The sequence below is a fragment of the Pseudorasbora parva genome, chromosome 18 (assembly GCF_024679245.1).
Source record: "Pseudorasbora parva isolate DD20220531a chromosome 18, ASM2467924v1, whole genome shotgun sequence".
In the NCBI taxonomy this organism is placed as follows: domain Eukaryota; kingdom Metazoa; phylum Chordata; class Actinopteri; order Cypriniformes; family Gobionidae; genus Pseudorasbora; species Pseudorasbora parva.
The window spans coordinates 26,142,851-26,169,617 of NC_090189.1; the positions used below are offsets into that span (position 1 = coordinate 26,142,851).

Sequence of the window (26,767 nt, forward strand, 5' to 3'; positions counted from 1 at the left end):
AGATTAAAATCTCTACATTTTTTTGTCTCTTTACCAAGCTCCTATTTCAATAACATGTGAACTCACAAATACAACTATATTTAGGGATTGCAAAGCTGTTTATTAGTTTGCAGACAACTGATTATGATATAAAAACTGATAATTAATGCTACTTTGTAAAAGCATTTGGTGGAAGATGTTTATATATTAAAATAAATGCATAAATAAATAATGAATATTGAATACATTTTTATGAATAAATACACAAACAAATAGCATTTGTATATATTGATTGAATAAAACTTAAATTAAATTTTATTACATTTTTATTTTTTATAAATAAAATTGATTTTTTTTTGTCTGTTGCTATTAAAACGAGTTCGTGTCATGCCAAGCCAAGACACACTGCGGTTTCCTGCTGTTGAAGTGAACTTGCTGAAGTGACTTCCTGTTGAAACGAGACAAATACGTTTATCGCCTGAGCACTGACAACCAAAAGTTATCTTCGTCAGGCGAAAAAAAGGCTTTCAATGCCAGAACTCGCAAACCATTTGACGCACCGGCGTGTAGGCTAGACAAAGGACTTGTCAATAAACAAAGATAGACTGAAAGCTTAATATATGCACTAATATATGTAAAAAATAATGGAGGATGGGAATGACCAACAGTTTTCCTAGGCGGGGCATTATATACGAGGTTTACCTGCAGGAAGGTGCGCTTTGTGTGCGGAACAGACACCGGCGCCTCCCTTCATCTATTCCTCCTCCCCCAACCAACCAACAACATGGATCATCGCAATCCACCTGCGCTTTGCAGTCAGGAGGGTTACTCTATTTTATTCTAAGGGTTCTATTAAAAGTCTCCAGAACTCTGCATTCTGTTTTAACAGTCAACCAGGGTTCTCGATGAAACCAATAAGTGAACAATGTAGCGTGCATCAGAAGAAAAGCGCTGGGGAGATGCCGAGTGAGGAGGCGAGAGCAGCACCTGGAAACGGTGTGACTGTGAACGAAGCAGCTACAAGAGAGGTACTTATTAATACTATTACACGCGAATACTTATTTTACACGAGAAAAGGAACATGTTTCTGATGTTATTTGAGTTTTGAAAGAAACGTAGACTCGTGTGAACACTATTGGCTTATTGGTCTTTCGAGGTAACACAACCCGTCTGCCCTCATTCCTGTTCACGGCAGCGTTTCAACACTAGTTTTGTTTTTAAAGGTTTAATAAAAGTTCAAAGTTTAGTTAGTATTATTAAAACTGTGGTAAGGAGTATTTAATCCAAGATGCTAATACCCTCATTTAGTTCCATACATATTTGACTTGCATTTAAAACGAGAATTACAGCCTCAGTCACTGTTCACTTTCTTCTTTTCATACAATTTAAGTGAATGTTTTCTCGTCAGCATCCCCTTGGTAGATAATAGATCAATAAATTATAAATTTGAAAATTATTAATTTGAATGAATTCATTTGCAAAATTGAAATAAGCTACTATATTTCTGAAAGGAAAAGTAAATGAAGATGACAACTATGATTTCAAAATGTAATGTTGAACTGCATATCATAGACAAAATAATAACACCTTATTATTATTATTATTATTATTATTATTATTATTATTATTATTATTATGAAAAAGGCCTGCAAACAATGTCACATTTTCCTTACATACAATCACCTTAGTCCAGTAGTGTGTCATCCATGTAGCCTACTTATTAGCAATCAAATGACTTCCCTTTTATAATGTTCCCACTGCACAAACCAAACTGACTGTTAGTTCCTCATCCTAGACTTTAGTGAAGTTCAGTACAGGCTTATAGAGTATAGTTTTCAGCTCAGAAGTTATGCAAACTAGATGAAAGTGTTTGTCCAGATAAACTTTGATGTTGGCATGAAAAAGTCATGATGAAAAATTTTAAGTAGCTTTAAATTCTTGAGGTATAATTTGAATAGTTTGAAGTTTAAAGAAGCTAAAGCTAGAATGTTTTTAGGTCAGATAGATGGTTGCTAGGGTGTGGCATGGCGGTTGCCAGGGTGATGCCTAAAGCCTGCTGACGGCCTGATTCAAATTGAGAACTTACTGCTTTGTATCTTCTGCCATTATTGAAAGACAAGGAAGTGTGCTAATTTGTTTTATGGTTGTTTGATCATGCTCATAAGATTTTATCTTCTTGGCAGAGTCCAGCACATCAGAATGGGATTGTGTCTTCTAATGATGTCATCAGCCCTGTATCCCAGTCCCAAACTGAGCATCAGCCTCCATTCTCTACACCGGCTTCTCCTGCTCAGCCTCCTAGAGAACAGTGGGGCGGCAAATATGAATTTCTTCTCTCCTGTATTGGCTACTGTGTTGGCCTGGGAAATGTCTGGAGATTCCCCTACCTCTGCTACCGAAATGGAGGAGGTGAGCAACAGTATGAAAAAGAATCTGTTAGGATGAACAGAATGTACATTGTGGATTATTTTGAGTTGTAAAACAAAACGGTGTAAAAATTCAGTATACATGTGTGGTTAATTCACCATTATTTAGTGAAAATTTGTCATACAACCTAGCACCTTAAAACTAAAACAATCAGTGTCTGCCTGTGATTTTGCCCCATTCAAAATTCCTACATGATTTTGTGAATGGGTCTTTCACGGTAAACCACGACGCTAGTCACCCTAAGCTGAAATCCATCCCCCTTGACCAACCAACCAAAACCAAAACCCTTCCCTGTAGACTAGTAGGTAGGAGGGCACATTTCTCTTTAAACCTCGGAAACACATTTTCCTAAACCAAGAAGGCTTCAAAAAAAAATTTGCAATGTAAAGAGTAAAGGTAGAAAAGACACCTGTTCAACGATTGTGGGATGGTGATGTAGAAAAGCACTAGGAGGTTTTATTTTTTGTTACAATAGTATACATTCTTTAAAAAAAAGAGACTTTCAAACATGAATTTCATGGATTGTGCTAAACAACACTTTGAATGTCGCTTTGGAACAATGAAATGTTGCTAAATAGATTCTAGACTTGAAACCATAGAAACGCAGCAAGAAAGAGCCGGTGGCGTCTGAAAGTGGAAGCCTAAATGGCTCCATTTTCTCTTACATATTACACACCAATATATGCATGCATACATACACAGCTGCATGATGCTGGGTAAACTGAGAATCACAATTTTTTTGGTTTAAAATGGAGATAACGATCCTCACACGATTCTGAATAGACAAATAAACAGTTCAGTATATATTTTTTAAAAGTAGTTAATTTGAATTAATTATTTTCTTTAAAATTCTGTTTGAGTGAATGATTCAATGATTTGCTACTAAAGACTTCTTTTGTTTCATTTACTAGATAAAAAAGCATTTTTGAACAAATCTTTTGAATGAATGATTCAATGTCAAAGTGACATTTGTGACATTCAATGACATTTATCACTTGTTGCCACCTTCTGGTGTAACAATGTAATTGATGCAATCTTTTTTTTTGTCAGTGTCAGAAAGGTGATTTTCTCTTTTATCGCTACCATATCCAAACTATAAACTTTAATCCCAATACTACTGTGATTTATTCTGAATTATTGTAAAAGACAGAAATAATGATTCTGTGTGGTAGTTGTTTGTGAAGTTGTTTTTTGTGTCTATACAAGATGCTCTCTCAGCGGCCGCACCAACACAGATTTGAATGTTTGCTGGGATTGTTTTCGTCAAAGGTTTAAAATACAGGAGAATCAATGACCTTTAGGAATAAGATCGCATGGGTGTTTGAATCTAGATGTTTCAGTAATGTTCATGAAGGCCCGGTTGTTCAGAAAGTTTGATGTAGTGTTCATTCGAGAAACTTTGTTTGCTTTTGAACTTTTGACTGGTTCATGTTTTATGATTCTAAATATAAAAGGTTATAAAATCACTTGAAATTAAATATATTTTTGTTTGATATTTACAACTATTGTAAAAAATATGGCTTTTTTTTTATTCAAGTTATTTCAATAATAACTTGATATCAAATAATTAATGTGTGACATTAATTACATGAAACAAAGTTTTGTTACATTTTTGTTCCTGAAATCCACCCTTCTGCTGGGATCAGTATAATTCATTTTTTTTGGATCAGAGGTATCCCAATCTCCTGCAGTTAGTGCTCAGTGCTGTGATACTCGCGCGGTGACTCACTCATTATATTGAACAGACATGTTCAGTTTTTAATTGTAGTGTCTTCTCTAACTCAGTCACAGTAATCAAGTTGGTGGTTTTGGGAATGGCCTCACAGGGCAGCGAAGCATTCTGGAAATTGTAGTCTTTCATCCTCATGAGACAAATACATTTTCTGTCTTTTCTCAGTGTAGAAGGCACCAAATTCAAAAATAATTTCACATTTCTTCTACATTGATGACCCAGTTTAAATACAGACCCATCTTCCCAGCACTGAAGTACCCCTTTAAAAAGATTTGAACAACACAAACTGACAATTTGATCCAGATCAAAACCAAGATTGGATTTTGTGGTCTAATCCAATTTCAGAATATTTTATTTTTCTTTAAAGGTCCCGTTCTTCACGTGTTTTCGAAGCTTTGATTATGTTTACAGTGTGCATAACATGAGGTCATGTTTCGCGTGTAAAAAAACACAGTATTTTTCACACAATTTACTTATCTGTACAGCGCTGTTTCCTCTGTCCTAAAAACGGCCTGATGATTTCCTTGTTCTATGAAGTCCCTCCTTCAGAAACACGTAACGAGTTCTGATTGGGCCAGCGCTTCCCGTGTTGTGATTGGACAGCCGCTTAGCGCACTTTCCCCGGAAAGGTCCCGCCTCTTACCATAACGGGGAGATGCAAGTGCTGTACGCACGCTCTTCTCCACGTGGAAGAGCATCAAGACCACGCCCCCTATTTTGCGTGTACTTGTGGGCGGGGGGTTAGTCAACAAACGGTTCTAGTGATGTCATTCCTGCAGGAAGTGCAGGGGTGTAGTCCAAACCGGCCGTTCGCTGTAGGCTTTGAAAGGGAACTTTTTAAAATAAAATATCTCGCTTGGCATTGAACTTTGAGCTTTATAATTTTACAGGTATTATTTATGCTCTAACAGCAACATTACACACTAACTAAAGTTTGAAAGATGGAATCGAGAAGAACGGGACCTTTAAACAATCTATTTTCCATATTTGAGCCAATCTGATTGCTGAAATCCAATCAGGTTATTATTAAACAACTGGGCCTATAGAATTTCTGTATTGGGATTTTATTGGTATTTTGAGCCATGTATCGTGAGGTTAGGTACCCTGTGATTCCCCTGTTTTACTTTACTGTAGGCTACCCAAAGGCTTAATAGGTAGCCTAATGTCTACTTTTAATTTATTACTTTAATAGTTAATCTAATAAAGAGCAAAACAAACAAATGTGTGTATATATTACATGATACAAATGTTGTATTTTTTTGGCCAGTTTTAAAGTTTTATTACATTTTTGTTCCTGAAATCTGTTCTGCTATCCCAATCTTTCTAACAAGTTTTGAACAACACAAAGGTTCAGGTTTTCATATACAGAGGTGGATATTTACTGTTTGCAGTCTACGCTGTGTTTTTAAGGTTCTGGATTTTTGAAGAGGCTTAATTAATGTGAAATGTATCAATAAAACAAATCCTGAGGAGAAAAATAGCCTATTGACAAAACCCAGTGATTTAGTAGTGTGGAATCTCTGGCACAAAAGACATAATTTGTGGTTGTGGCTCAGTGGTTAATGTACATGCTCCAACATGTTGAGCTGTGGTGCTTCTGCAGGTGAACCCCTCCTCACCCCTTAATTTCCTGTCTTGTCTTTGCTATTGGTATGAAAATACCAATAGTATAATACAATACGTGTTCAAAAAGGCCAAAAATAAAAATTTAAACCAAAAATGACCAGGACATTTTTTTGATCATTTGGCAGAAGCTTTTGTCCAAAGTGACTTGCTTTGCCTTCAAGGTATACATTTGATTAGTTCTCACTTTTCCCTGGAATCAAACCTATGATCTTGGTGTTGCTAGCACCGTGCTCTACTGTTTGAGCAACAAAACAAGCGTATACATTTCTGAAATTTGTACAAATTTACTACAAGTTTTATGACTTGCAGGGTTGCCAGAATAATAATCATACACTGTTTGATAATAGGCCAGAGGAGAACTGGCACCCCGGCTGAGTCTGCTTTCTCCCAAGTTTTATTTTTCTCCATCATGTCCTGATGGAGTTTTGGTTCCTTGCCACTGTCGCCTTTGGCTTGGCTTGCTCAGTTGGGGACACTAAAATGAAACTTCTTTGAAACAACTGTCATTAAAAGCACTATGTAAATAAAGTTTATTGATTGATTGAAATAGAACATTGACTGTTATCGTCTGTTGGGTTGCAGGTGTATTTCTCATCCCATACTTCATCATGCTCTTCTTCACGGGTATGCCGCTCTTCCTCATGGAGCTCAGCCTGGGCCAGTATGGCGCGGCGGGTCCCATTACCGTTTGGAAGTGCTGTCCCCTCCTCAAAGGTACCACAACACATGTATTTCATCAGTTCAGCAGCATGATTTTGGTATGTAAATAGACTATGTAAATTTAGTTTTGAGTTATTTTCATTACTCAGTCGTGTAGCTCCACTTTGTATAAGAAGTAAGAATAAATGGTCCTTCTGTGTTGTAATAATCAATAATTAAATACAGGGCTAAACAAATGGAGATGATTGTGTTGTCCTGGCCTCGTTGCAGGGATTGGCATAGGGATGCTGTGTGTGTCCATTCTTGTGTGTCTCTATTATAATGTCATTATCGCTTGGACATTCTACTACCTGGGCAGCTCTTTCCAAAGTCCTCTGCCCTGGTCATGTGATGCTCTGCATAACATTGCCCTTTGTAAAGTAAGTTTTACTTTTCTGCTAAGTTAGCACAAAATGCTTAACAATTGTAATTTGTAACCATATTGACGACTGCCTATCATCTATGTTACCAATTTTTTTTATCCACAGAACAAAACTAATGTCAGCCAAAGTCCCTCTGAGGTCTTCTGGAAGTACGCATTCTCAATTATTCTTTTGTTTTCTCAGGTTCTCTATACAAATTTACTAAAATAGTCTGTAAATTGCCGTCTTTTATAAATAAATGCAATGAAATGAAATATTACTTTATAAATACCATTGATTACATTGATTTTGAAAGTAGTATATTAATATATTAACTGATAATCCATAAAATGTGAACAGTTTTGATGTGATGTGTAAGCCACTTATATTTATATTTTGTGTCTCAGTAAATGTTGGAGTTTGTAAAAATGCTTGAAATACTAAACTTGTATATGAAGCACAAGCAGAACAAATTTCTGTCAAACTGTAAAAAACAAAAAAACAAAAAAAAACACCTTTAAGTAAACTTGCATTAAAATTAATGGGACAGTTTATATACAAATTGTTTTCCATAAAGTTCCATAAAAATGTGGGTATCATTTTACAATAAGGTTAAATCTGTTAGCATTATTGTATGCATTAGGTGTTATGAAATAATAAAAATAAAGGCAGCTTTTATTAATGTGTATTTATAAATATAGTATTCATAATTATTTGTATATATTAATGCCTATAACTGTTTTATTTGTTAAATATGTGTTGAATTATTACTTTTTTTTTTTAGATGAATACCTTTATCAAGCATGGATGCATTACATTTATCAAAAGGGTCTTTAAAGATATTTATATTGTTACAAAATTTTCTTTCTGTATCATTCTTTCAATGTATCACAAATATTAAGTGGCACAATTGTTTTCGACATTAATAATAATTAGAAATGTTTCTGAGCAGCAAATCAGACTATTAGAATGATTTCTAAAGGATCACGTGACTCTGAAGACTGAAGTGATGATGCTGAAAATTCAGCATTTTCATCACAGGAATAAATGACATTTTAAAATATACTACAATAGAAAATTTAAATTAATTAAATTGTCGTAACATTACTGTTTTCACTGTACTTTTGATAAAAAAAAACCCTGGGTGAGCATGAGACTTGGTAGATTAAATGAATGCTGTAAAAGTATTGCCACGCTCACCTGCATAAATTAATGACTAATAACCTAATTTGTTTGCCCTGTTTCATGTTTGTTTTCATCCTTGAATCTAAAAATACCACAGTTAGAGATGTGATAATGTACAGCAAATGTGTCCCAAGTCCAAAGTCCTGCTTTTACTGACACACACAGACCTCTAACATCTGTTCTAGTGTTGTGTGTTGAGATTAAGGCTAATGTACCACACAACCACTTGAAACAGTACTAGCCGATGGCACATTACTGAGTGTTGAAATTGAGGCTTACACAGTTTTTTGTGTGTGTTCAGTGTAAAGGTTCTGGGTGTGGTTAACAGTGAAGGGCTGCATGATCCCGGTCCAGTGCGTTGGCCTCTAGCTCTCTGTTTGCTGGCAGCCTGGGTCGTCATTTTTCTCTGCATGCTCAAGGGCATTCGCAGCTCTGGCAAGGTAAGATAGAGATGCCAATTGTGGATCCAGTTGGCATTTTTACCAATAGGAAATGGGTGTAATTTAAATATTCAGAAATATCCAGTGTTATTTAAATATTATTAACATACTACTACCGTTTTTAGGAATATTTTGAATGTTTTTATTTAAATTATATTTTAAGTAATTTTGTTGTTTGTTTTTGTCTTTTTTTTTTTTTTTTTTTTTTACATCTGTATAGCTGTTATTTATTTTAATTTTAGTTGCAGTTATTTTAGTACATCACAGACATCCCACCTGCATATAGATAGCAAATTAAATGCAATATCTTGTAAATCGAGCGAGAGACAGAATATCTGTTTCCAGGGTATAAAAGTGTGTTTTTGATGATTCAGAGTTGTCAGAGATGCATGTACCGTTTTCTGGTAAAACATTAATTTTAAATGCGTCTCCTTTGACAACTTCTGTTCGGATTTCAGACAGAGTATGCATGAATAGGCCTACTATTAGAATAAATCACCCTGGGCAACGTGGCTTACACAAGCGAGCGGGAAAGAAAGCGAATGAAATGGAGAAGGGCAAATAGCTGGCTTTTTTTGGGGCGCTACTCTATATTGTTTTTAAAATATAAATTAGACTTTCTGTTAAGAAGTTGCTCTATTGATGTACAAGCACTAGAGGCCAAACTCACAGATTATGTGAGCTCATTGTCTCAATAACTAGCTAAAATAAAATATTTATATATTTTTAAAATATATTTTATTCAATTCTTCATGGCTTTAGTTAACTATAATTTCCCTGGTGTGGAGTCTGTGGACCTCATATGAGGCCATTACAGGGTAAAGGAGATATATATTCTACATGACAGAAATCAATTTCCCATCTTTCCTCTGATCTAAGGTGGTGTATGTGACTGCCACCTTCCCCTATTTTGTGTTGGTGGTCCTCATCATCAGAGGAGCCACCCTTGAGGGCTCCTTAAACGGTGTCGCCTTCTACCTCACCCCAAACTGGGCCCATTTGGCTAATGCACAGGTAGCATTTACTAAATGGTAAAAAAAAAATTGTAATCAATGCTACAGTTTTCCATTTCCTTCAGTTTTGTACTTCCTTTTATTGTAGGTGTGGAATGATGCTGCGTCGCAGATCTTTTATTCTTTGGGTATTGGGGTTGGTGGCCTTCTGTCAATGGCGTCTTACAATAAATTTGATAATAATGTAATCAGGTAAGACTTTTTACTCTGGGAAAACACTTTGTTGTTTCTTTTTGCCATATTAAACATTACTTAAGGTCTCAAAATGATTACTTTCCTGCAGGGATACTCTGATTATCACCATAGGGAACTGCGCTACCAGCTTTTTTGCAGGCTTTGCCATTTTCTCTATCTTGGGTCACATGGCTTGGAGGAAGGGAGTGCCCGTGGGTCAGGTGGCAGACACAGGTACAGCCTGTTTAGCCTGTCGTGTTACTTCCCAGAAAATGATTGAAATCCCACATAGCTCAGCACACAGCAGCTCTATGATTTACAGTCACTTCAAATGCTTGCAAATCTTTGCAATTTCAAAGCCATTGCATAGTTTATTAATTTTCATTTAACCTTTTAGGTCCTGGTCTGGCATTTGTTGCCTACCCAGAAGCATTGGCTCTTCTCCCTGGATCAGTGTTTTGGTCCATTCTGTTTTTTCTCATGCTCTTTATGCTGGGAGTGGACACACTGGTAAGACCCTGCCGTGCATTCAGGTTTTTATGTTTGACAGTTATTTATGTTGCAGACCATTTTTCATGTTGTTTCTAGTGTCACAGCATGCTCAGATACACTACCATTCAAAGGTTTGGAGTTGGTAAAAAGAATTTATCTTTACTGTCACTTTTGATCAATATTCTGCATCCATTCTTAATAAAAGTTAGAGTGGGTAAACCCAGCCCGATCTGCTGGCGATATGATTTCACCCTGTAACTCAGTCTGAAAACCTTTACATTAATTTCTACATTCTGTTACACTTTTGCAGAAACCAATCACACACTGGCTTATCCACCTGGCGCTATTGTCAGGTTTAACATGATGACGGATTGAGAAGTGATGGGTCGTTGCCTGTTGATCACGCCTCTTGTGATCTGATTGGTTGAAGGACTATCCAATTGCGTACAGAGTCATTTGAAAAATGCTCGTTTATCACGCCTCTTGTGCAGTAGAAAATACATAGCAGACTCCCCAGACCAATGTTCAATCTTAAATTGAGCTTGGTCTGGTGATAGCCAGACAAAATAAAAGTATTAATTTCTTTAAATCTAACCCTAAACTTTTGAAAGGTAGTGTATAAATTATTTTTGTGCACATGTGTATATACATAATAACAAAGTATTTCAGTTGAATTTAAAAGAGTGGTAACTAAAATACATATCTGCCCATTTATTTCTATAAAAATTAAAAGTAAATTAAATGACTAGAAATGCCATGGAAACCTGATTGGTTAAACAGCGTGAGAACTTGATATGAATTCAAGTGATCAGGATTCAGTGTTTCTGGATTAGAAACATTATTGCATGAACCTCAGTATTCAGAAAGCAGATTTGTCAAGAGATGTGTGAAGTAACAGTGTACAATACATCCTGTCTTCACGCACATTACTGAAATGAGTGTTGTAGCTCATCGATGGGATGTGCAGTAACACAGCGGTTTTCCTTCCTCTGTCTTAAAGCAATGCCTTTCTCTCATTGTCACTAAGTTCAGTTTCAGAGTATGTTTTGCTACATATTAGTCATACATCTTTATATATAAATGGTAAAATATAGCTTGAATATACTGAAAGTCGGTTTGGCGTATGTCTGCCAAATGCATAAATATAAACATGAGCACAAACAGATGAAGGTAGATGATGGCACACAGCAGTGCTTGTGTTGATCTAACAGCAAAGCAAGGATCTGTTTAATTTAGTTGATGCGGATGTCAGCGAAACTTATGACATGTTTGTACACTCCTGACAGGTTAAGAGAGGACACAGTCCTTTGTCTAATTCTTGCTATTGGGACGCTCTCTTTCTTTCCTGTAGTTTGGTAACATGGAGGGCATCTGTACAGCAGTGCTGGATGAGTTTCCTGAGCTCAGATCCAATTTGAAGCACAAGACGCTGTTCCTGGGGCTGCTTTGTTTCGCCTTCTATCTGATGGGCCTGCTGCTTATCACTGATGTAAGAGGAGCAAATAAACTGATATTAGCATTAAGTTTTGGACATTTTTATAAATACAGATGTCCAAAGTTTAGTAATGCTTATGAAATGTTTAATAGCATAATTCATCATCTTGTCCATCTTCATATTGTCAATTTGGAATTATCTTCACGCTATTATTATTGTTTTGTTGTCTCATGCTTTCATTTTGTCCTGTGTTTTTCCATCACAGGGTGGGATATACTGGTTCACGCTCATAGACTCCTTCAGCACTAGCTTTGGTCTCATCATCATTACTCTCTTCATGTGCATTGGCATCTCATTTTTCTATGGTACACTATCTTTAATTTCCTCATGGGTGATGGTAATATAGTAATTTAAGAGTGTGTTTGCACTAGTTTGGTTTGATTAAAACGAACTCTGGTGCGATTGCTCTGTCAGTGTGGTTCATTTGAATAAGTGTGAGTGCTGCCATCTGAACCCTCATGCACACAAAAAGCGGATCAAGACTGCTGAAAAGATGGGTCTCGATCCACTTGCAAATGGACCCTGGTGCAATTTGTCTAGTCCATGTTGCATTCATCTAAACTAACCAAAAATGTCACAAGATCAGACCCTATATGCTCAAGCACACCTGTTTTTTTGCAGCAGATTTTTGTCTGTTTGTGTGTGTGTGTGTGTGTGTGTGTGACAGAGGAATTCCTGGTGCTGTTTTTACTTCTTTACTTCTCAGTTCTCAGATGGTAAAAGTACCATCATAGGTATGCACTTACAACAAGCGTGTTTATTCTAGGACACAGCATTTTCAATGTTCTGTAAGTTCAGTCACAAAAATATACATCATAAAAGTCGTTTTGTATCTTCAGGTTCGGTCTTAAAAATTTGTGTGAATCAAGACTAAATATATAATCTTATTTTTGGTTTGGACAAAAAGAACTAAGAGAACCAAACTACAAGAGTGAACAAACCCTAAAACATTTAGTCCGTGTCCACTTAGCGTTCACACTGGCATTTTAACACTGAACCAAAGGTGTATAACCTATGTTCACAACCTGACTAGTCAGCTTTTATTATGTATATTTCATGACAGAACTTGCTGAACTTCCAAAACAATGCTGTGTGCTGGGCTAAATGCACTCGTTGTATGCGCGTATCTGACATATGATGGTATTTTGACCAGCTGAGAACTCGCAAAGAGCTTATAAAATCTGTAAAGGAGTCAAAACAGCGGCAGGAGTCCCTTCATCACGCACACAAACAAAGATCTGCTGTGAGGAGACGCGGTTCTGATGCCTGTACTGAACTGTGATGGGCAACGTCGTGACTATGATGAGAAAAAAAGAATGATTGAGCATTCTTGAGCATTTAGGGTCTCATCTTCGTGTGTTTGGTTTGTTTACATGTCTTTGGTACGTGTTGTGTTCATATTCATTCACGAACCGCACCAGAGTTTGTTTAGAAGCTTTATATAAAATGACTACAATTTCTTGCAGTAAGAGTTATCAACCACAATGTCACATTTTTCATACATCATGTGACTGCATTCTGTGATCTATATTATATTTGCATATGCTGATGTAATTGCAGGGGTGAACCAGTTCTGTCAGGACATCGTGGACATGATCTGTCATTGTCCGCCCTGGTGCACAAAAGTGCTGTGGTACTTTAAAGCCTGCTGGGTGGTTTTCACTCCCTTCCTGCTAACGGTGCGTGTCCGGTTTTTGTTTGGGTTGTTATTTGGAATCAGCCTCATGCTTTAACATGTAATGATGCATGTTGTGAGGTATCTGTTTATTATGAACGGTAATGTAATTGTTAATATAATATGGAAAAATGTATGTATCAGACTTTTAAGGGTCAGAGCAGAATTGTACTATGATGAGAAACTTGCCTCTGCAGTAAAGTGGAATCAAACACCATTGTCTGTCCTGCATCCAGTGTAATGAATAATTCAGGGTTACTGGGACACTGTATCTCACTGACAGTGGTGGTCCCATTCACAGAGGCGTCTGTCTTTATATTCAGAATGCTAAGAGATTGTTTCCTCTGTACAGTTTATCCTGACCTACATCTTCATCGAGATGTACCGCACATCTCTGACCTACGGCTCATACATATTTCCGACCTGGGGCAAAGCACTGGGCGTGTGTATGGGTGCCTTCTGCTGTCTGCAGATTCTCATCTGGGCAATTGTGGCTGTCAGTAAAGAGTCTGGCACTCTTAAAGATGTAAGTCCCGCCAAACCTCCATATATACAGTATACTTTTAATCATTTGACTTCAGCAATGATGCATTAAACGGAGCAAAAGTATTTTTTGCATTTCAAATAAATAGTTTTCACAAAAATTTTAACCAGCTCAACTGTTTTGAATCGTGATGATAAGAAATGTTTCTTAAAGTCGCCATGAATTCAAAATAGACAAATATTTATTTTTATGAAATAGTGCTTATTATAAATTATTTATCTGTGCACTTGTCATGTGTTATGGCGAAAGGGTGGGGCTATCGCAGTCTGTCTCGTGTTCGCCTTGATTTTTGTTAGCAACACTCAAATTCCAAACGATCCAATCAATACCCGATGAATGAAATCAAGACCTGCCATACATTTTTTTTCAGAATTTCAGAAGCAATTTCACTTGGATATACACCGATCATCAGGCATAACATTATGACCATGATAGGATATTGCCCTAATATTGGGTTGGTCCCCCCTTTGCTGCCAAAACAGCCCCGACCCATCGAGGTTAGCAGAAGATACTTTAAGTAAGTTGTGAGGTGGGTCCTCCATGAATCTGACTCATTTGTTCAGGACATCTCACGGATGCTTGATTGGTTTGAGATCTGGGTAATTTGGAGACCAAGTCAACACCTCAACATAAACACCTCCTACTGAAAGAAGCCACCAGGCAATACCATTTCCGTGAAAGGGTGTACATGGTCTGCAACAATGGTCTGCTTCGGTAGGTGGTACGTGTCAAAGTAACATCCACGGGGATGGCAGGACCCAAGGTTTCCCAGCAGAACATTGCCCAAAGCATCATACTGCCTCCGCCGGCTTGCCCTCTTCCCATAGTGCATCATGGTGCCATGTGTTCCCCAGGTAAGCAACACACGCACCCGGCCATCCATGTGATGTAAAAGAAAACATGATTCATCAGACCAGTTCACCTTCTTCCATTGCTCAGTGGTGCAGGTCTGATGCTCACATGCCCACTGTTGGCACTTTCGCCGGTGGCTAGGCGTCAGCATGGGCACCCTGACTGGTCTGCAGCTATGCAGCCCCATACGCAACAAACTGCGATGCACTGTGTATTCTGACACCTTTCTATCAGAACCAGCATTAACTTCTTGAGCAATTTGAGCTACAGCTCGTCTGTTTGATTGGACCACACAGGCCAGCCTTTGCTCCCCACGTGCATCAATGAGCCTTGGCCACCCATGACCTTGTCGCTGTTTCTTCCTTGGACCACTTTTGATAGCTACTGACCACTGCAGACTGGTAACACCCCACAAGAGCTGCAGTTTTGGAGATGCTCTGACCCAGTCGTCTTGCCATCACAATTTGGCCCTTGTCAAACTCGCTTAAATCCTTATGCTTGCCCATTTTTCCTGCTTCTAACACGTCAACTTTGAGGACAGAATGTTCACTTGCTGCCTAATATATCCCACCCACTAACAGTAGCCGTGATGAAGAGATAATCAGTGTTATTCACTTCACCTGTCATAATGTTATGCCTGATCGGTGTACATCACTATAGGGAAAAAAAGATTAGTCGGCACCTGTTTCATGTCGACTTTAAGCAGCAAATAATCATATTAGAATGATTTCTGAAGGATCATATGACACTGAAGACTGACGTAATGATGCTAAATAAATCAGCTTTGACAGCACAGCAATCATTTTAATTTTAAAATATAGTCCAATAGAAACGTTATTTTACATTGTAATAATATTTCACAATATTACTGTTAATACATTTTAAATAATTAAAAAAATATATTCATTGTACCTCCTATTATGCTTTTTTAGGATATATTTTATGGGTAACACTTTACAATAAGGTTCATTAGTTAACATGAACTAATAATGAACTGCACTTTTAAAGCATTTATTTATCTTTGTTAATTTCAGCATTTACCAATGCATTATTAAAATGTTTGTTAACATTAGTTAATGCACTGTGAACTAACATGAACAGTTGTATTTTTATTAGCTAACGTTAACAATGATTAACTAACGCTTAACAGAGGTGTTTGTAGTGTTAACTAATGCATTAACTATTGTTAACTAATACAACCTTATTGTATAGTGTTACCCTTTTATGTAGTTTTTAATATAGCTCTTTGTGAGTATAAAATATCAAGTTTCAAAGATCAAAGTGAACGAAAAATTAAGTCATTGTAGAGATTTGATTTGATTCTGACCTTCCTGATGGAGTTGTCAGTAATTCCAGTCTCAGTTCCTGCAAAAACCTTTGCAGGTCTGTAACAAATTAGCATTAATGCCAGCATATGGTCTTCAATGGCTGCTTTGAACATCTACTTTGAACTGCCAGCCTGGTTTGTGTTGTCAACATGTCGAGAAGATGCTGTTTTCTGCACAGTGAAAGCAAATTCACTTTGTATCCACTTCCAAGGGATGAGGACTCGAACTGATGTGGTAAAACTGACGACATTGTTACTGGTTATATCGCAGTAATATTTTGTTTCTGACATATGCTGTAAGTGGTAAACCAATCACAACAGCCTGGGCCATCTGACCAATAAGAGCAGAGTAGCTCTCAGAAAGGAGGTGTTTAGAGCGACCAAATCTTTTATCAAACCGGTCGGACGTTGAGAAAAGAGGTAATGCTGCAGTGTAGATAATGAGCTAATTAAGTGTTTAATTTTTGTAATAAACATATAGCATGTATGATATTCATTTTGACCCATGTCTCTTACATTCAGCGCTTTAAGAAATCCATCCGTCCACTCAACTCCTGGCGCGTCAACACCATAAACACAATCTCTCAGGAGCAGCACGTGGAGCCCCAGAGAATAGAGGGACCATTCACGGTTAACCTAACTGAAGCGGACTTCACCGCCATGAACTGGGAGGGCATAAGCGAGGCGTAACACTGCACCAACGGAACGGAACGGCGCCCTCTCAAAAGGACAAGTACTGGTGAAGACTTGTGTCTGGAGAACGGTACACTCTTCATCACCAGTCCAGCTGGACTGAAATTGTTACTGACTAGTAGGACATTTATTAGCACCTTTTTTTATCTTTTATTTATGATGATGTTGCTCATTTAAAATAGTACTGGGCCTAAGGCCAAAATCTGAGATGAGAAATGCAACAAATGCAAAAGTATCTCTGGTTAAATACTTGATGTCCTAAGGATTCAATTTAATGCCATTCACAGAGTCTTTTCCTCAAAGAGTGTAAATAATTATTGTATAAGGTAACAGTCTTAAGTAACATGATCTGTTTTTCCTTTACAGTAAAATGTACATTGTATACAAGAGCCAGGTAAAATCAATGACGTTCAATGTCAGGACAATGCCGTTAAGAGACGTGCAAAAAAAAAAACCCGTAATTTAAATAGTAACTGTTCACAAGAAAAGAAAATGTAGTACAAGAGGCACTGTAAACCCTCTTTAGAATGTTAAAATGTATAAAAACATTACCATTTTCATATTTGTTTTTGAAATGCCACACATCCAGCAAATAAAATCAAAATGTTTTCATAATATTTTCTCGGTAAAAGCTGTTTGGTCTGTTGACTAAGGGCAGATTCAGCTTGTTCTACCAAGGCTGTACATACTTGAATGAAGCATAATTCCTTATGACAGAGTAGGCTCTTAAATAGGTTTGTTTATTCAGAGCACCATGGTTACGATGGTAAACCTGCTCTTGTTGGGGCTTTGTTGTGGACACTTACACATTGAGCTATCTGGATTTAGATGGTTTCTCTGAGAGTGCTTGTCATTTAATGTTCTGCTCTACTGCAGTAAATTCAAACAAACCTTCAGGATGTATTAAATACACAGCAAAAATGTGTACAGAGTGCACAGGGGAAAAAGCTCTGGGGCCAGTTGCATAAATGTAGCTATTATGTTAGGACAGTAGTTCTTATTTTTAGGTATCAAATTCGATCCAAGCTATGACTAAAATAGGTCCAAGGGATATAGAATAAAAAAGATTAACTAATGCTTAACATAGGTGTTGTTTATGGTTGGTTCTGCCTGAAAAAGGCATTAATATGTGCTTTATAAGTACTAATAAACAGTCAATTTCCTAGTAATATGCATGTTAATAAGCTACTAGTTGATAGTGAAAATTGGAGCTTAAACTAAAGTGCTACCACAAATTTGTATGAACAACTTGTAAAACTATTCTTAGTGGTATATGTTCAGCTTAGCCTGGATGAACAATTCAAGAATTTGGTGGATCTATACACTGTGTAGTGTTGGGTTTGCATACTCTGTTGGTGTAACAATAGCTACTTCCTCTGACGGTTTCAAAAAGACATTTACAGATTCATCATCAGCTTCATTGCGCAGAGTTTTTAAAACATGCAATGCTGAGGAAGTTACTCTAGAAACCTCTTCAGCTCTGAGAACCGTCAGAAAAATTTCTTCCAGTGATGAAAGCTATATTTTCAGCATCATTTCTCCAGTCATCAGTGTCACATGACCGTCTCATGATCTCAAATCATTCTAATATGCTGATTTGCTGCTCAAGAAACATTGGTATTACTAATGCTCAACCTTTTTAGTGGAAGCCGTGATGGATTCAGAATTCTTTGGGAAAAAAAACTCGAAAGAAGATTTATATTTACTATATAGCAAATAATAAAAATATTATAATTTTTTTGTAATTGTCTTTAGTCACTTGATAATTTTCATGTGTATGAATAAAAGTATTTCTTATATCTGACAGACATCAAACGTTTGAGTGGTAGTGCATGTGCCAAAAAAGAAAAATACATTTTTGACATTCATTTAGAATTTTTTTTTTTATAAATCACTGTCCCTGTCAAATGAAAAAAAAATGCAATTAATAATTTGACCTTTCACTTTTCCTTACGAAGACTGCCAAAATTATTATAAAAAGTAAAATGTGAAAATGAAATGGGTAATAGTGACAAATTTATTTTAAAATGTAAAGTTTTGTGTTCTAGTGTCAAGAAAAGAAATTGAAAATATTAGCGCACAACTTTTAATTCGCAAAACAACCTTCCTTTTAATATCTTGTTTTATTTTTTCTCCAGTATGAGAAGCATGAATAAAGTTATAACCATTAGATACAGAGAGCAGAACTGCAATGACATTTGGCAATGCTTAAAATGAAAGGCACCGATCTCCTCAATGAGGATGTAACAGTTTAAAACATTTTAAAGCGAGTTTTAGCAGCCGCAGCAGAAATCAGAAGCAAAAAACAGAGTATATTCAGCCCCACATCATGGTAATATTTATGGCCAAATGTTTTCCTCTGGCAACACAATGTTGGGCTGTGTGTGAAAAGGGAAGAAGTCCAAGCAAATCTTATGTAAAACAAAAGCATTGAGTAGTCGGAGGTTGGAAGCCTTTGCATGCACTCCAGCGTTTGTTTTAAGAGTGAAAGCTCAACCTCATGCTAACTACAATTAAAAACAGAAGAAACACTCACACCAAAAATGGACTACCATCTAGTGCCCTTATTTGTTGGAAGTAAATAAATAAATGTACAGTGATATCATACCTGTTCCCAACAAATAACTCTTCCCGTTCCCGTTGGTCAATGCAATTGCGATATAAATTGAAAATTCCACATAAATTACATGTTCTTACTAAACTCTTTATGGTAAAAATGTACCATTGTGCTGGTCTTAGTCGTTTTATATTTGACATTTTCCCAGTATTGTTGTTATTTCTTCGGCCTTCTGAAGATTATGGGAATAATCTTGCGTTTCTTGTGGTTCGTGCTGGAACCTTCAGTGTCTTCTCCTGTGGAGCCACTGTCCTCATCCACCAGGATCTTCTTGCCTGTGATCTGAGTGATTCGACTGGATCCCTTTCCTGACGGTGATGACAGGCTGTCCAGCTCGGAGGTGCAGTTGAGAGAGCGCATTGAGTCGGCTGAGTTGAGGCTGGACTTCTGAGAGTGTATCTCTCCGAGACTGGCACATTTCTCCATGCCAAAAGTCTTTTTCTGCAGCAAAAGGCTGTCGGTGGAGGAACCACCATTGGATCTGGACTGTTTACTGTAGAGTGGATTTGAGGAGCAGCGCTGGACGTCTCCGTACTGAGACGTAGAGAGGGAGGAATCCGATTCCGACCGGTTCAGATCCCTAGATAATGGTACAATGAGAGAAGAGGATTTCAGAAATTACCCATTTATTTTTTCTTTCAGTCTGCTAGTTTCAATTTTTTAACTTAGTCAACATGAAAAGGCAGCCGCAATCCATTTTACTTCCATATATTGATGTACTTCCAATTGAGATCCATTCTGTATGGATTTCTAATTGGGGATCCAATCGATTCATTTGGATCTCAAACAACATCTTGCTGTGGATTATGGGATACCACCCTCATGAAATGCTTTAAGCTCCTACAAAACTTTTGACTAAGATGACGAAAACCTTTAAAAACATTTTGAAAGCATATTAATTAAGAGAATAATGTTGTGCAAATAGAGTAACATTAACCATCATTAAATTACTGCATTAAAGGGTTAGTTCACCCAAAAATCCTCATGTCGTTCCAAACCCACAAGACCTTTTTGAACAAAAATAACTTTATTCAACTCTTTCTTCCAGGCCGTGTCAGACTCTTGCGCTGTTGACGTACTAGTTCTACGGCAGAACAACATGTGCGCATGCATCGTGGTGCTCACGTGAACAGCGTCGGCCAGTGGTAAGCCAGCGTTCTGGAAGTGCTGCGCTGTTTACACTGAATCAACAGCAAAAGAGTCTCACATAGACTAAAAGGAACTGTTGAAGGATTTTTGTTTGTTTTTTTGCACACAAAAAGTATACTCTTTACATAGTCACATGGACTATTTTAACAATGATTTTACTTTACTTACCTTGAAAGTGTTTAATAGCGGTCTATGGAGTGGTCAGAGAGCTTTCGCATTTCATCAAAAATATCTTAATTTGTTTTCTGAAGATGAACAAAGGTTGTACGGGTTTGGAACAACAACAGGGTGAGTAATAAATGACATATTTTAAGTTTTTTGGGTGAACTAACCCTTTAATAACGGCATAATTACATTATCTTCAACGTAAAAAATGCCTAAAACAAATCTAAACAAACATAATATATATATATTTTTTTTAAATTATATAATATATAAAAAATATTTGCCCTGTCTGTATGACTTGGGTAATGTCATGTCACTTCCTAAAAAGTTGTTTCAGAGGCAGAACAAGTTTAAATTTAAAGGGATATTTCATCCAAAAATGAAAATCTGATTTATCTGCTTACCCCCAGTGCATCCAACATGTAGGTGTGTTTCTTTCTTCAGTAGAACACAAATTAAGATTTTTTTACTCCAACCGTTGCTGTGTGCCAGTCATATAATGCATGTGAATGGGTAACAATTCTATGAGAGCGGAAAAAAACATGCTTCGACAACATGCACAAAGGGCTCAGACAACAAAATGATATCTTAAGACACAAAACGATCAGTTTGTGTGAGAAATCAAGCCGTATTTATATCGTTTTTTTAACTCAAATACAACGCTATATCCAACGGCCTGGAACGCGCTTCACTTCCGCTAAGGTCAATACACGCTATGGCGCTGTGTACGAGATTCACTTCTGGCGTTGGCGTAAGCTACGTCAGATCGTGTATTCCGGAAGTGATGTTTTTACAAGTACATGACGCCAGATCTTGTATATTGACCTTACCGGAAGTGAAACGCGTTCCAGGCTGTTGGATATAGCGTTGTATTTGAGGTGCAAAATTATATAAACACGGCTTGATTTCTCACACAAACTGATCATTTTGAGCCTTAAGATATCAAAGTGTTGTCAAGAGCCACAGGGCTCTTTGAGCATGTCTAAGCATGTTTTGTTGTTTTTTTGCTCTCATAGAATTGTTACCCATTCACATGCATTATATGACTGGCACACAGCAATAGTTTGAGTTAAAAATCTTAATTTATGTTCTACTGAAGAAAGAAACACCTACATGTTGGATGCACTGGAGGTAAGCAGATAAACATAACATTTTTATATTTTTTAACTATCTATTTAAGTTCAGAATTATAAAGACATTTTTTCCGACTGCAATAATGTCCATAGATGAATCAAGCACAATAAGAATAGGAACTTTTTTATAAGTTAATGGATTCAATTCTGATTTCATGTTGACTTTAAAGAACGATGAGACAATCAAAGATCTGCATGCTTGATTCATTTGTTTCTCGCTGCATTTACATTTAAATAGTTAAAACAAATTAGCTGAATAATTCAAGAAAAGTGAAATTATAATTAAATATAAATATAATAGTTATAGAATTGATATTCATGACTATTTAGCATTACAACTAATGCATAAGCTTACAAAAAAAATAGTTAGTAAACAATTTTTTTTAGAATAGGAATATTTCAGTTCTTAATTAGTATTTATTAATTCATAACAGAGGTTGTGGACACCCTACACACATGCTGTGCGCACAGCAAACTGTGTGTTTGTGGTACCCGATGCTTTCGGTTCTCTGATCGCTGCGTGAACCAGTGAACCCTGTTGGCGGCAGACCTGCCTCCACTGACGTGAAGTATGAGGAACGGTACTGAAGCGCAGCAAAACGAGAGGAAGTGAGGAGTGAGGAAGAGACGATGGAGGGATGGGACAGAGAGGAAGACAGTGAAGGGACAGGGAGAAACTCCACGTGACCGATGGAGTGGCTGCGAGTTTGCCGGACATAAGGGCGGACGGGGGGCCGCAGGGGCCCAGCTTCACTCTCAATGCCCTCTACCAACCTCTGTGAGCCCAGGTTCAGCATGGGGTCTCCGTGACGCGGCCGCAGGGACACCAGGCTGGTAGCTGAGGAGAGGCACACACACAGATGTTTGTCATTCAAATCATCCAGTCTCTGTGAGATACTGTATGTATGTGGGAGAGATGATCAAACAATTAAATCTTAAGATAACCCTAACCCATATTGGTGTCTGGGAATGGAAACAAGCCACAACACAACGGAAATGCTCCCGACCACAAAGGGGCTCTCTGAGTGCAATAAAGTTTTCCTTGCCATTGTTCTATAGATTGGCAAGTCTAACAAAGATATAAACACTACGAACAGTTTTAAGTGTGTAACCCTTGTATATTGACATGAAATATAAATTCAAAATAACCTACATGCATTATAGCTGAATATTTATACTCGAAAATGCTTTTACTAGCTATCACAACGCTTGATGCCCAAGGGAACGTCTGCCAATTCCACCAAGTTGTTGAAACGTATAATTTTGATATATATATATTTTTTTTGTTTAAATGTTCAGATTCCAATGTTGTGCATTATTAAGTCCGTTTTTTTATAATACAACCAAGATGTGAAATTTGAACATGTCTGTTTTTAAATGTTAAAAGTAATTTTAATTCATACTAATTATATGTATCAATTATAATTATAGGCATAGTGCAATTGGCAGACGTTCCCTTGGGCATCAAGCGCCGTGATAGCGAGTAAAAGCGTTCACGAGTATAAATATGCAGCTGTAATGCATGAAGGTGATCTTGAATTGATATTTCATGTCATTATACAAGGGTCACACACTTAAAACTGATCGTAGTGTTTATATCTCTGCAAGGCAAATCTATAGACGGCAAGGAAAACTAACTTTACCTCACTCTGAGAGTCCACTCGTGGTCAGAAGCATTTCCGTTGTGTTGTAGTTTAATTTAGTAAAGCTGCACTACTGGGCCACCGTAGTTAGTTCACCTTAAAATGAAAATTCTGTCATTACTCACCCTCATCGTTCCAAACCTTTAAGACCTTTGTTCATCTACAGAACACAAATGAAGATCTTTTTGATGAAATCTGAGTTTTCTGTCCCTCCATTGACAACTACCACTTTGATGCTTAAAAAAGTTCATAATGAGAGAGTAAAAAATATGATACATACGAGCGGTTTAGTCCAGACAAAGTGAACATAAACCCACTTGACACGCAAGAACAAACCTCTTGCTGAAGCTCAACTGAACATGCTTTATCTTCCGTTTAACAAAACTGATGTGTGCGTTGATTAATGATCATGTTAATAAAACCCTAAATTAAATCTGTTCATCATATTAATTGATTGTGTCTCTTCAGAAAATTTAGATCAAAACGCTTAATTTATATGGATTATTTCCCTTTAGGACCTTTTTTTAAAAGCGTCAAAGTGGTATTTGTGTAGCTGTCAATAGAGAGACAGAAATCTCTCCGATTTCATTTGTTTTAAAAAAATGTACGTAATTGTATGGGTTTGGAACGACATGAGGGCGAGTAATTAATGATAGAAATTAAGTTTTTAGGTGAACTAACCCTTTAAAGGTATGCTATAAATGAATAGTGCTCAGCTTCTGTGCTAGCATTCTCACTTGAAACTGAGTGGACTGTGAAACAGTATTCAATACGTCATGACTTAACTAGAGGATTACATGTGGAACAGTAAGCTATATGAATAGGATGTGCATATGAGATATTCTGCTATGATGTTGATGAAGGGGAACTTGAGAACCTACATGTAGGTAATGCCACGCCTGTCTTTGATGCAAAAGATCGAACACAATACAAACACATGACTCAAACACAATTTGAAAGTCACAGCTGGAAGGAGCATGCGTGAGGACGATTAACCACATTAATTGTGGCTAATAAAGAAAAACAGAGCTGGGGAGGAAACAGAGCTGATGATGTGGCACAGGAAGTGAACACGCAAAAGTGTAAAAGCATTGCAAGACTGCAGTGCAAAGATCAGTGTGTGTTTCATGACAGATACACGGCATCCAGTCTAGACAAAAATACTGCAGAGATGCAGCTCTTGGTTAGTTGTATGAATCATGGAAACATTTAAAGTAGATAATGACCGGATGACTATACATTATCCAGCTTATTACACGGCTACTTAAATAAATGATTACATTGACATTAAACATTGTTTGGAGTCAAATTATTTAGTCAGAAAACCACGGAGTGATTTGAAAGAGTCTCATTCACCAATAATTGAGGGGATTATTAGTATCTATATGCACAAGATAAGTTTAAGAATGTATGCCTAATTCACAACAAGTGCGTAGGTGCATGTCTTTGTTCTTAACCTGAATTTAGAGTATTCTAATGAACGACTGCGTGTTAGTCATTTGCATAAAACATGCACAAGTAATTTCTATTTCATCAACACATTTATAAGGCCACCAAGATTTGTTGTGTACATGTGGTTTCAGTTGTTTCTATTCTTTCATAAATGTAGAATACATTTCCGTATGAAAGATTTTGGTCAATCATGATTTGTTCTTGAAAATGTTTGTACGCATACTAGGCTAGTGAATGAGACCCATTGTCTGCCTGCAGCAACAGCCAATTTACAAAATGTTTATGCGCAGAATGTTGCCATCATCCAATCAGAATATTTCAAAGAGCCGTCTAATAAGTTTACATATAGGCTTTGCACCCTGCAGTTAACACTGGGTTAAAATCTTTCTTTGAACCCAAGACTAAGGCCACATTTAACCATAGTTTAAGCGTTGTAAAAAGGGGGTAAGCAATGTGTTTTTAACCCCAAATTAGCGTTTGCAATGCTAACACCTAGCTGCTGCGTTAAACACGCATATTGTGAATTACTAACCTAGAAACACAGCATCACAGAACTAATGTCAGAACCCAAGGTTAACAATTTCAGCATGAAAAGCCCATATATATATAATAACATTAAAAAGAAAGCTTTGAGTTAGCTAGCGTGTGCGCTACTTATAGAGCATTGCTTTGCAGCATTTTTTCAATATAAAAGTGTGGTCACATTTTGGCATAATTTCGCCGGCAAAAAATATATATTGCCTATGGTGTAGCAATGCATGAGGCACAGCTCACACAGAAGTCACTTTAGAAGTGTTTGCACACATAGAAGTGTTTGTTTTGTGTCAGCATTGGCTGAGAGAATAAAGGGTTTGCTGCCAACCAGAATGTTTCCACGGGGATTGGCTCTCGGCGGCCATGGGCCAAAGGTCGCTCACGCGCCGATCCATCTGCCAGGCGGCATCTGCGGACATTAGCCAATGATATCACACCACAAAAAGGCAAAGCTCAACGGAAAGCTTAATTGCCATGTATTAGCGTTAGAAAACTCATTTTTTAAGGGTTATAGGCAACTGAGAAGCTTTAAATTGTGACACGGATGAATATGATCAGATTTGACTTCTTGTACCACACTTGTGTGCATGATAAACTCACATTGCAGGGTTCCTGGGGAAAGTATGTCCTCATCCATGTCATCTAGGTCATCGGATAGTAGTAGGTGTTGGGGTGTAGCAGAGCGGATGCCTAGAAAAGCAGGGTCCAGGTTGAGGGCAGAGGCCAGAGACGACATGCCAGGGTTATTGACAATATTATAGCCGGTTAGAGTCTCGATTTGCTGCCACCGATGGAGCTTTTCTCTTAGAGCAGTGGTCACTTCTCCCAGAGCCTGTCTGCAGAAGTAATAGAGAGGTGAGGCTTAGTTTGGTTGCTGTAAAATCTTTAAAATAAAGGTTCTTTATTGGCATTTATGGTTTCATGAAGAACCTTAAAATATCAATTTAACATTTCCAATGCAGGAATAGAATAAGGAATAGCCTTTATAGTGGAAAGTGTTCTTCCGATTATTAAAATGTTCTTCACACTAAGGGGCTGTTCACACAGAACATGTGTTTTTCAATCCACTATGCTACTTTTCCATAGTTTTTCTATATAGACATGCACTAGATGGAAGTGTTTAACCATTGCACTTGCATTTCACATCTTGTGCATGACATGGTGTTCTAAAAGCTTGCCACTCAAGTAAAAAAGAAGTTGAGAAGTTGAAAAAAACATATCTCTAGACCAGGGCTATTCAATTAGCTTCATTTGAGGGCTGGATTATTCTCAAATGCATATTCAGCAGTAAAATATACTGATATTAACAACAGTAACATCTATAAATTTAACACAATACAGACTCATAGAAATACTATT

At 37.2% G+C, this 26,767-nt stretch overlaps 2 protein-coding genes across 4 annotated transcripts in view; one reads left to right on the plus strand and one right to left on the minus strand.

Moving 5' to 3' along the window:
* The first annotated feature begins 427 nt into the window (after positions 1–427).
* Positions 428–17,358, plus strand: slc6a7 (solute carrier family 6 member 7). The gene is made up of 15 exons (XM_067424493.1): positions 428–1,007; positions 2,163–2,388; positions 6,347–6,478; positions 6,695–6,843; positions 6,952–6,995; positions 8,312–8,450; positions 9,330–9,464; positions 9,552–9,655; positions 9,747–9,871; positions 10,035–10,147; positions 11,481–11,618; positions 11,830–11,929; positions 13,185–13,303; positions 13,652–13,825; positions 16,545–17,358. The coding sequence occupies exons 1-15, from the start codon at positions 885–887 to the stop codon at positions 16,710–16,712; spliced, it is 1,989 nt and encodes a 662-aa protein (XP_067280594.1). The 5' UTR covers positions 428–884; the 3' UTR covers positions 16,713–17,358.
* A 1,411-nt stretch (positions 17,359–18,769) lies between these two features.
* Positions 18,770–26,767, minus strand: part of stim1b (stromal interaction molecule 1b) — a 49,510-nt gene continuing 41,512 nt past the window's right edge. For 2 of the 3 annotated variants that reach the window (XM_067424491.1, XM_067424490.1), the window contains exons 11-14: positions 26,009–26,244; positions 25,737–25,817; positions 22,554–22,617; positions 18,771–19,912 (exon numbers count right to left, since the gene is read on the minus strand). In XM_067424491.1, coding sequence (XP_067280592.1) covers positions 19,489–19,912; positions 22,554–22,617; positions 25,737–25,817; positions 26,009–26,244 — 805 coding nt within the window. In that variant the 3' untranslated portion in view covers positions 18,771–19,488. Of the gene's footprint in view, positions 19,913–22,553; positions 22,618–25,736; positions 25,818–26,008; positions 26,245–26,767 lie in introns of all 3 variants that reach the window. The other variant, XM_067424492.1, reaches the window with a different exon arrangement.

Bases quoted from the DNA above. Each gene is read 5' to 3' on its own strand.
- slc6a7 (XM_067424493.1), top strand. From the start codon at position 885: ATGAAACCAATAAGTGAACAATGTAGCGTGCATCAGAAGAAAAGCGCT. The intron at 1,008-2,162 runs GTACTTATTAAT...TCTTCTTGGCAG, and splicing joins ACGAAGCAGCTACAAGAGAG to AGTCCAGCACATCAGAATGG. The intron at 9,872-10,034 runs GTACAGCCTGTT...TTAACCTTTTAG, and splicing joins GGGTCAGGTGGCAGACACAG to GTCCTGGTCTGGCATTTGTT.